This window comes from Otolemur garnettii, unplaced genomic scaffold (genome assembly GCF_000181295.1).
Source record: "Otolemur garnettii isolate 467f Iridium unplaced genomic scaffold, OtoGar3 scaffold00046, whole genome shotgun sequence".
NCBI classification, from domain to species: domain Eukaryota; kingdom Metazoa; phylum Chordata; class Mammalia; order Primates; family Galagidae; genus Otolemur; species Otolemur garnettii.
Genome location: NW_003852441.1, coordinates 13921772 through 13933401, shown reverse-complemented (window position 1 = coordinate 13933401; position 11630 = coordinate 13921772). Strand labels below are relative to the sequence as shown.

At 47.9% G+C, this 11630-nt stretch overlaps 1 protein-coding gene across 1 annotated transcript in view; it reads left to right on the top strand.

Moving 5' to 3' along the window:
* Positions 1–613: 613 nt before the first annotated feature.
* LOC100965829 (NACHT, LRR and PYD domains-containing protein 1-like) overlaps positions 614–11630 on the top strand; it is a 66730-nt gene continuing 55713 nt past the window's right edge. The window contains 3 exon segments of the mRNA XM_012805949.2: positions 614–845; positions 4209–5838; positions 8352–8522. Coding sequence (XP_012661403.2) covers positions 614–845; positions 4209–5838; positions 8352–8522 — 2033 coding nt within the window.

Here is an 11630-nt window from a genome sequence, read left to right as displayed (position 1 = left end):
GGCTTTTTCTACCTGCTCTGGCTGATCCAGGGCTTTTTTCACTAGTTGGTATGCCAGGGCCAGGAGAGATCTGAAAAGACCGTGGACCAGAAAGCCACCTCCTGCCTTGTCTCTCCTCTAGCCCACCTCCTGCCAGTCTTACAGCTCAAAGATTAATCCTACAAGGCCAGGGCCCAGGAAAGGGAAGAATCTGAAGTACATATAACCATGAGTGCCACCCACACCACCATCCCCTGCCTCCCTATCCCCACTTTCATTATCCTCCCTGACAAGCCCTGGGCCCCACCCTAGACCCCCACATAACCTGATTTCTTCAAGTATTCCTCAGTCCCCTCCAAGATCCTCCATCCCATGACTTTCATAACACTAGCCTCCCCCCCACCCCGCCCCGCCACTCCCAACACCATTTACCACCAGATGCCCTGGGGCTTACAAAACTCAGTGTGAATGCTGAATAGTTTACCACATCAAAAGCAATGATCCCAATGAGATCACAATGGGAGATGGTCTAACCAAGGCAAAGGAAAGAATTATTCTCTGCCTATCTGACACCCCTCACCCCTTCACTTCCTCCCCCCACTGAACATCTCCTATTCCCCTACTTTTGCCAGAGATGGCCAGCAGAGGCCAGCAGCAGCTGGGCAATTACTTGGAGCTATTGAAGAAGGAGGAGCTGAAGGAGTTCCAGCTTCGGCTGTCCAGTGAAGCAGCTGTTCCACCAGAGAAGATGAGTGGCATGGAGATGGCCTCACACCTGGTGGCTCAGTATGGTCAACAGCAGGCCTGGGACCTGGCCCTGCGCTCACTCCATGCCCAGGCCCAGGCAGAGGTGGGCTCATTGTCAGGTGAGTAGACAAAGGGCCCCTCTGGCTGGTGTAGTCCTCCTGGACCCTGCTTATCCCCCCTGGGACCTACTGCACCCTCCCTGCCAGGTCTGCTGTTGGGCAATGACTTGGGACCAACCTGACAAAGACTAGGATGGAGTTCAGGTCCCAGAGCCCTACACCCTCTTCTATTCAAGTGCATTTCCCCCACCCTTGTGGTCCTCACCATGCCTGGGAAGGAGATGCAGAGACATCCAAAAGGGTGCTAGAAGGGTGGACATGGACTTCAGGCCCAGCACCCAGGCAGAGCATTTTCCCAGTAGTACAGTGACGAGCACAGACTCAGGCAGAGGCATGTTTCAGTCCTGGCACTGCCATCCTAAGCAAATCGCTTCACTGCTCTCTACCTTTATTTCTCTGTCTATAAAATGGGAGACTAAGAGCCCACCTCCTTGGGCTGTGTGAGGAAGCCCATGAAAACTTACCCTGGTAAGTTTATCAGGGTGAATTTACCCTGGTAAATCAGCACAGAATCTGATGTATAGATATGCTCAATAAATAAGAGCTCTTCCTGCTATTGGTGCTGCTGCTGTTGTTATTACTATGAATAGCCCTGGGAGGTAGAGTCCCTCAGCCCCAAATGGGAGAGGAATAGTGACATACAAGGGAGTAGGGTCAGAACAAGGACAGATATGCAGGTTTCCTGAATCCCAGACCAGTACTTTTTCCCCAGCAGTGTCCATCAGAGCCTCATTCTTCAGATGAGCCAATGGCAGAGATGTGGAGGGCTGCAGTGGGCTCCCTGGCTTCTCCCTGGCTTCTTTCTTGGCTGAGACAGGAGACCTGCTTAATATGAAAAGCCCTGGCCTCCATTTTCTGGCTTCTCCCCTTGCCCCTCTGACATATCCCCAACCTTTCTATTTCTTTTCTACAGCCAATGACCACCCATCTCTCTGCTCCCCAAGTGTACCCAACCTGATGTCCCCCAGCCGGCCCACCCGTGTTGCCAAGCCGAAGATGTTCCCAGACATTGAAATTTTTCCATTAATAAAACACCTCCAGGACTCAGAAAGGAAAATGATATTACCTAAACACCCTTGGAAAGGTGAGGCAGTGGATCTCCAGCTAGGTGAGTATGTACCTACATGGGGGCCTGAATTAGAGGACAGCAGAGGAAGTGTGAAGGATCCAGGCTGGGGTGTTAAGAGGCAGCAGGCCTCAAAATACCTTTCAGGGATCTGCCAATGCTGAGTTTACAGCCCTCCCTATTTGAAAGATGGGGAAACTGAGGCCTGCGTAGGAAAGGCAGTGTGTCTCACCCAACTGGGTGCCATGTGTGGCATGATCCTTGCCCAAGAGTTCAGCTCACAATCTTTTGGACTCTGAAGATCCTTGAGGTGAGGGTGGTGCAGAAATTCAAGAGGACTTTGTTCTCCAGATGGGCCCCAAGAAGGCTCATTTCTTAACCCAACCCACTTCCCTCACCAGAATTTCCTTATTTTGGTCTCTGACACCCTGAATCACCCATTCAGCAAACTTCGGCTACACCCTTTCCTCTTTTGCTTCTCATGCCAGCATCAAAGTGGCCACCTCTTCCCAAAGCAGAAGGATAGAGAGAGCAGTTCATTAGTGCAAGCTCACACAGCATTTAGTGGGAGAACAAGAGCTAGAACCGAGAACAACCCATTCTTGCTATAGGGATTTCCTCCTCAGCCTGCTGCTGCTTCACCTCCACCTGGCCCCTTCTGATTTTCTTCCTTCAGTGCCCACTCTCACACACCCTCAACCCCTATGCCCTGCAATGATTATCACAAGCCCAGACTCCTCTGCCCTCAGTTTTCACACTGACTTCAGCAGCTTGCTGTGAGACAAAACAAGTCTCTCCACCCCTCTGTCTTATTTTCCTCCTCTAAGCCTTCATAGTACTACTGACTTTTCACTCCTCCTACCACTTTCTACTCCAAAGCACAGAATTTGTACTGCTCTGAGGGCTACACACACACACAAAAAAATCTACTTGCACTTAAGTTCAAGCACATGATATAAATTCTACTGAAGGCATTGTAGCAGATACGTTAAACTGTTCACGTTTTTCCCCAAAGAAGGGTCCTCCTGTGTCCTTGCCAGCATTCTTCTTTCTTGTCCTTCCTCCATGAGGTACCCAGTCTTACTGGCTCTTTCCTTCTCTGTGACACAGAGCAATTCTGCTCTGCCTCCAACCTTCATATCTTCCATTTCAGTGTCTAGCTAAGCGACTGCCTGGCCACTTAGTATTTTTATTCAAAATGGCTTATCAAAATCTTCCTACTTCTCCACTTTCCACAAATTTTCCTTAGCACACCTGCAAACGTAGGACAAGTAATCTTGAACTATGGAGGCCTAGTGGATTTCCCAGGATGACCAGACTTTAGGATCCCAGATGAGTCACTTTAGTCACTCTCTAAAATTCCCTTAAGGAGCAAGGTGAGAGGCCCTCAAAATATCAGAAAGGGAAATAAAGGAAGGGTTTGTAGCAATTGTTTTATTTGGAATATAAGATGGGAGACTGAGATCCCTTCCTAGGGGACAGTCCTATCTGTGAGCTCAGAGGCATCTTCCTTTCTGTCTCAGGTTGAGATCCATCAAAAACAGATCCTAAGACAGGATTTGCTTGCAGGTATTTTATGGAGGCCAAGAAAGGTACACTATGGAGCAGGTTATTCCTGTAAACACTGTGCCAGGGATGACTGAGAGAGAATGGGGACACAACTGAGGGGTCTATCCTTGGGGCAGGGGACCCAGTTTTCCACTAAGGACTCCTCCTGGAGTCTTAACTTCCCAGCATTTCTCAACCTCCCCACTTGTGGGCCAAGAGAGCCCTCAGACTATCACAGGTGCTGCAGAAAGACACTGTTGACAGGTATTACAATGGTGGGAGCTGAGGGGATTTTGTCAGGACCCCACAGCATCTCCAATACCATCATTATCTCCCTTACCCCTGCATGACCTCCTGCAGGGAGATCTTAAACCCCCAAATTACACATGAGAAAACCAAGGCTCAGTGGAGCTAATGGTCCAAGTCATGGGCTTAATGAGGACAGAAAGTTGTGCCTGTTTTGTTCACTCTTAATTCCCAGCCCCTAGAGCAGCACCCAACACATGGTAAGCCCTTGATAAACATTTGAAGAAGGAAAGTCATACAGGGAGGATGACTTGGTTCAGTCAAGACTTGAACTGGGTTCTTCCACCCCACAGCCCATGTTCCTTCTACTGCATGGTAAGAACAGCCATCTCTGCAGTCAGTGCCTTGAGGGTCTGAGAGTAGATGCCTAAAACAGTTGTTGAATAAATGAAGAATGAACACATGCATTCTGTACCTTTATGTTTCATGTTTCCCTCCCTTAGGAATGAGAGAAAGATACCACAGCCAGAGAAGAAAGAACCCAGGTTTCACACAGTCCTGGAAAAATGAGGATTTACACCAAAAATTCACACAGCTGCTACTTCTGCAAAGATGTACCCCCAGAGACCAAAAGTCTCTGCTCAGGCAAAGATGGAATCTCAGAGTGCTGAAATATAAAGGGCGTTTCATTAAAATCAGAGACTTGTTTTGCCCATGCCCGGAAACCCAAGAAGAACCTCGCATTGTCATACTATATGGAGTGGATGGAATTGGGAAGTCAACACTGGCTAGGCAGGTGCAGAAAGCCTGGGAGAAAGGTCAGATATACCAGGACCACTTCCAGCACATCTTCTACTTCAGCTGCAGAGAGCTGGCCCAGTCCAATGTGATAAGTCTCGCTGAACTCATCACAAAAGCCCAGGCAGCTCCTTCAGCTCCCCTTGAGCAGGTCCTGTCCCGGCCAGAGCAGCTGCTCTTCATCCTTGATGGCATAGATGAACCAAGATGGGTCTTGCAGGAGCAAAGTACTGAGGTCTGTCTGCACTGGAGCCAGCCACAGGAAGTGGCTGCACTATTGGGCAGTTTGCTGGGGAAAACCATACTTCCCGAGGCATCTTTCCTGATCACGACTCGGACTGTGGATTTGCAGAAGCTCATTCCTTCTTTGAAGCAGCCACGTTGGGTGGAGGTCCTGGGGTTCTCTGAGTCTGGAAGAAAGGAATATTTCTACAACTATTTCACAGATGAAAGCCAAGCACTTAGAGCTCTCTTCTTGGTTGAGTCAAACCCAGCAGTCTGGACCATGTGTCTCGTGCCCTGGCTGTCCTGGCTGGTCTGCACCTGCCTGAAGCAGCAGATGGAGAGTGGGGAGGATCTCACACTGACCACCACGACTGCCACAGGCCTCTGCCTACACTATCTCTCCCAGGTTATCCCAGCTCAGTGCCTCAGGCACCAGCTGAGAGGCATCTGCTCTCTGGCTGCTGAGGGCATATGGCAAGGAAAGAGCCTTTTCAGCCTAGATGACCTCAGAAAACACAGGTTAGATAAGCCCATCATCTCTGCTTTCTTGAAGATGCGTATTCTTCAAAAGCACCCCACCTCCCTGACCTATAGCTTCATCCACTTGTGTTTCCAGGAATTCTTTGTGGCGATGTCCTGTGCCCTGGGGGATGAGGAGGAGAGAAGTGAACATCCTAACAGCATTGGAGGCGTGCGGAGGTTGCTAGATGCATATGAAAGGCATGTCCTAGTCAGGGCACCAACCAGGTGTTTCCTATTTGGCCTTTTAAGTGAGCAAGTGGGGAGAGAGATGGAGAGCATCTTCACCTGCCAGCGGGCTCCAGAGCTGAAGCAGGAACTCCTGCAGTGGGCCAAGTGGGAGGCCCAGGAAATGCGGTTTCCCAGGCAGCCTGGCTTTCTGGAGTTGTTCCACTGTTTATACGAGACTCAGGATGAGGAGTTTGTGACAGAGGTGATGGGTCATTTCCAAGGATCAAGTGTGTATGTCCAAACAGATATGGAGCTCCTGGTGTTCACTTTCTGCATCAAATTCTGCCACCATGTGGAGAGCCTTCAACTGCATGAGGGTGGACAGCCCAGGTCAACATGGAGGCCCGCCAGGGTAATCCTGTGAGTACCCACCTGCCCCTGTCTGCAGTTTGTCTGTCTGTCTCATGAGCCTGGATGTCCTGAGCACTGAAGGCACTCTCGGTGAGCCTAGGTAGGGGGCTAAAGGATCGTAGTCTGCCCAATCTGACCACCATTCTCTGTCCTCTGTGGGACAGGCCCTGCTTGCTTCTGCAGAGGCTTGGTGGGGCCCTGCCTTGAGCTTCTGCACTTCTCCTATCCCTAGGACAACTACACCCTGTCTCTCCTGGACACACTACCCATTCATGCTGACCTTAGCTGTCCCCACACTCCCAAGGGTCAGGCAGTCTCCTCAACAAATATATACCTATATCTTCCAGTCATTATGGCCCACTCCTGTAGTCCCAGCTACTCAGGAGGCTGAGGTAGAAGGATCATTTAAGCCCAAGAGTTTGAGGTTGTGGTGAGCTATCATGATGCCACGCTTCTCTACACAAGGTGACAGTGCTCTGTCTCAAAATTAAAAAATAAAATAAAATAAAAGGGGGTAGGGGAATGAACAAGTGCAAAGAGGGGATGGGGGTCACAGTATATGTCACACCTTTTGAGGGTGGGGTGCAATTATAAGAGGAACTTTACCTAACAAATGCAATCAGTGTAACCTAATTCTTTGTACCCTCAATAAATCCCAAACAATAAATGAAATACATAAAAATAAATCAGTAAATAAAATTTAAAAAATAAAATTAAGAAAAAGTGAAGTAGGCCTTGCTAGTCCTGGGTGCAGGTGCTGCAAGTAGCAGTGGCCTGATATGCACCTTTCTAAAGCATCTAGAGCAGGCATAGAGGCAGAGGCCAGACATGGGGGCATGAGGAACCAGGAACATCAGGCCAGACCAAGGGAGTTTGGGACTTACAGTGGCAAGTGGAGCCTGGAGAGCATCCCATGGGGAAGGCAGGGGCTTCAGCTGCAAGTGAGAAGGGAAATTTTTAAGTCACAGAGTGAACTAGACAATGTAGAGAGAACATTAAGGGGTTACTCTAAACAAACAAAAAAGTCCGGGAAGAAAGAAGGAAGACTGGCTGAAGGCTGTGGGAAGGGAGAGGAGGACCAGAGATATTAAGGAAATGAAAATGGTAGGTGGGAGGCGTGTAATGACGCATCATGCATTTTGTATAGCTAGTTTTTAATTTTTTCATTCAGTCACCCTTATTAAAGATGGCAAATGTGGACTGAAAGAAAAAATTAAAGTTTCACAAAACTAAATAAATGCAAAAGAAATACAAATAATTAAACTTTCAAATGATGGCTTTCTTGGACATGTTTGTAGCATTTATACTGGGGAAGTTGTTGAATTTAAAATGTTTGGGATTCTCTGTAACATCTTTTTAATCCTCATGGAACCCACTGTGGCAATCCACTGAATTTGTCTCTTTTTGTCACTGAGGAGACTGAGTGAGGCAGGGGAGTGCAGCTGACATGCAGGCACTGGTCTCCTGGCCTCCACTCCCATGCAGGCACTGGTCCCCTGGACTCCACTCCCACTCCAATATGGCTCTGCAGACTTAGGAGGAAGATGAATTTAGGGTGGAGAGATATTGGGATGCATTAGGTCAAAAAGTTAGTGGACCCATCTGACCAGAAAACAGGAACATCCATTTTCAGTCATATCACCCTGAACATACCAAATCTGGTTGGATCTCAGAAGCTAAGCAGGGTCAGACCTTATATGGAAAAAATAGAAACGTGACTCTGAAACTTGGGATAGAGCTTGAGAAGGTGAATCCTGGGAATTAGATGAGGTCATGAAAGCAGTGTGTGAAAGTGGAGAAATTAAATGGATAGAAATTATAAAAGGCAATATCTATTCCAACACTCTCAAAGTCCATCATGCTCTCCCCTCCAAGCTGCAAATGTCCACTTCTAGGATGTTCCCTTTGCCATCTCCTCCATAGAACTTCTCTGTGGTCTTGCTGTCCTTGGAAGGAGATACAGTCCCATGCAAGTCAACCAGCAGTATGTATGTGTAAGATCACATACAACTTTCCATCATAAACTCACCCTCACATCATCACCTCTCCCAGCCTCTGTGTCCACCTCCCATCTCTTTCTTTTTGGGCACTGGGAGTCTAGAATATCTGTGCCAAATGATGACAGATGTTTCTGCAGCCAAAAGTAGAAAACTGTCCAAATCACCAAGCTCCTTCTCTGTACCAGGTCGTGTGCTGGGCACTGCCGATAAAAAAGATGACAAGTGTCTACCCCTACCCTCAAGGAATTCCTAGGCCACAGAAGAAACAGATACACCAAATGAGCATGTCAGTACCCTGTGGTGAGGGGGGGCTGTAGAATGAGGAGCCCCACAGAGGAGGAGCCCTAAGCCCAGGTGGTAGGGACAAAGGGCCTGGCGAGGAGGCTGGCCAGTCCCAGGGATGGCACTACCCACAGTGGCCTTGGTGCTCAGGGAGACTGCCCACTGTGTTGTGCAGGGCTGTGCACAAGAGACCCCACACACACAGCACACCTGTCTCTTATCCCTCTCTCCCTCCCTCAGGGTCATGCAGGTCCCAGTCACAGATGCTTGTTGGCAGCTTCTGTTCTCCATTCTTAAAGACACTGGAAACCTGAAGGAGCTGGACCTGAGTGGAAACCCACTGAGCTGCTCTGCAGTGCAGAGTCTTAGTGAGACCCTGAGATGTCCTTGCTGCCACCTGGAGACCCTGCGGTGAGTGTGGCTGGGATTCTGCTCTGAAGCATGGCTGGGCAGCACCCCAGGCAGAAGCAGAGGCTAGGATGAGGGATTGGTCTTTGTATTCATCAAACATTCATTGTAGCCCTCTCTCCCCATGCACTGTGACAGAGGCCAGGGCTAAACAGATAGGATTTTTTTCTCACAGATTCTACAAGAGACTGACATTAATCATGGAACCATACTAACAAATCTATAATAAATGTATAATAATTAGGGCTCTAGTGGAGAAAACCTTCCTCAAGAGGAAGTGAAGCTTGAAAAATATCTCAAGGATACAGAGGATTTCACTAAGAGAAGAAGAGGAAGAAAGTTTTAGACAGAGGAGATGGTATGTACAAAGGCCCTGTGGCAGGAGAGAGGATGAGGCAGCCAAGGAATTGAAAGCAGGCCTATGTGTCTGGAGGGCAGAGAGCAAAGGGATGTGATGAGGCTACAGAGAATGGCAGAAACCAGACCATGCAAGGCCTGCAGGCCATGGTGGGATTAGGGGTCTTTTCCTGATGCATTGGGATTTTAAGCAGAGAGTTAACAAGATCAGTACATTTTCAACATAGAAGCTGGGTGCTATGCAAAAAATTATTATGCTGCAAAAGTAGAGGTTGGGAAAACAGTAGGAAAATGAGATAGTTCTTATAAAGACGATGATAGTTTAGCCAGTGGTTCTCAACCTTCCTAATGCCACAATGTATTTTCATTGTTACAAAGGGGTCGCAACCCACAGGTTGAGAGCCACTGGGTTGGGCTAAGGAAAATGACAGTAGTTTCTGTAACACACAATAACTTACTGCAGTATGGCCATGGAGATGGAAAGAAGTAACTGGATTCAAAAAAGCTATGAAAGCAAAATACGTGGGCTCAGTAAAGGATCAGATTTAGGGAGAAAGGCAGAGGAACATATCAAAGGTGAAAGATGATCTAAGGTTTCAGGCCAGAGCAACTCATGGAATCAAGAAGCCTTCCATGAGAGAAGAATACTGAAAGAGGAGGGTGTGATCTTGTGCGTTTTGGTTTTAAGTTCTTTTAAGGTATCCAAGTGGGCTTGCCAAGAAGGTATCAAAGAAAGCTCTATGCAAAGATAATACTGTCTCACAAAGCAGGTCTCAATGAATTTTTAAAATCATACAAAGTAATCTAATTTTATTCTCTGATCATGATGAAATAAAACTAAAAATCAATAACAGAACAAAATTTGGGAGTGCACAAAGACACTGAAATTAAATGACAAGCTCCAAATAGCCAATGAGTCAAAAAAGAAATAACACAGGAAATTAGGAAATATTTCGAGATGAATAAAAACAAAACACAACATACCAAAATGTACTGGATGCAGCTAAAGCAGTGCTGAAAGGGAATTTTATAAATTTATAGGAAATTTATAAATGCCTATGTTAAAAAAGAAAATGGGATACCACTACATATCTATTAGAATATTCAAAATACAAAATACTGACAACATCAAATACTGGTGAGGATATGGAGTGACAATAACTCTCATTCATTGCTAGTGGGAATATAAAAAAATAGTACAGCCTCTTTCAAAGATGAATTGGCGAGGGGAGCGGAGCCAAGATGGCGGACTGCAGCCAGCTTTTTACAGAAGCTCCCGTCCAGAAGGAGGCTGAAAGGACAGAAGTTTAGCAAATTAGCTGATGGTTTGGAGCAGAGCCAAGAGAGAAGATTGAAGAGTGCACTTCAACCTTCCTGACGCAAGCTATGACCCCAAAAATACAACCAAAATGTACAAAATCCACCACCAAGCAGACTAGAGTCCCCTCCCCCACAACAAGGGTTCGCAGTTTACTCCATGCAAACAAGCGAGCAGAGTTCAAACATCCTCCCACTCTATCCCACAGGAGAGACCCCCTAAAAACTGGACCTCCTACCCCTGCTGGTGTGCCACGGCACCCTCTGGCCAGGCATAAAACTGTAAAACTGTATAAACCTGTATATATTCCCCACCTGCAACATTGAACTCCGAGGAGCCCCCACCCACCCACTCTGAGGTCTGGAGATTTATTACCTATGGAATCCTGATTCTTGGGCATCTCCTTGAGTGAAGTGGAGGGGGAAAGGGCTGGTACTTTTCTGTGCTGACTGTGGTGTGGGCGTGAGGAGAGGAGAATCAGCTCAGGGGACGCCAGTGCAGCAACTATATAAAACTGTATATATATCCTGAGCAGCAGGCTGACGCCATTTCAGCCCCATCCCTTTGGGCAAGCAGAGGTTCTGGACAGCAGCCACAGGCAGGGCACACATAACTTTCTTGGGTGAAGCGCCATCCCTCAGAGGGCTAATGCGGCTGAGACAAAGGCAGTGGGCCGGCAGAGGCTAGAATTGACACCTGAGTGTAAAGCTGAATGCAACCTCTGATTTACAGAGAAATCTAGCCAGAGAGAAGCCTAATTTAAACACTCAAGGCCCCCCTGCCAGACTCAGATTTCTGGCTGATTTTGCCAGGTAAACCCCAGGAGCAGTGGCCTACTGGAGTGAATAGGGCCACAGACCTGGGGAATTACGAGTGACTGAGTGCAAGGTGGGGAAGGAGGTATTAACCTTCCCAGACTAACCCATTTGCCAGGTGGGTCCCTTTGCCCTCGCGGAGCACTGGAGCAAGTTACATCTGAACTGCAAGCAGACCCTTCTTATCTCGCTCCCAGAGACATTTGAACTCTTCCACCTGAAATGGGTGCTGACTGGGACAACTGATTTGGGCCCCTCAAACTTGGTAGACCACTCAAGGACTATTCAAAGGGGCACCCCAGGTGTATGGTTGAGGAAAGGTTTGAACTATATAAAACTGTATATATTTCCCACCTGCAACATTAAACTCTGAGGAGTCCCCACCTACACACTCTGAAGTTTAGAGGTATGGAGTCCAGATTCTTGGGCATCTCCTTGGGAGAAGTGGAGGGGAAAGGGCTGGTGCTGTTCTGTGCTGACTGTGGTGTGGGCGTGAGGAGAGGAGAATCAGCTCAGGGGCCGCCAGCACAATAACAGTGGCATCCTCAGCGGCAGGCTGATGCTATTCCAGCCCCATCCCTTTGGGCAAGCAGAGGTTCCAGACAGCAGCCACAGGCAGGG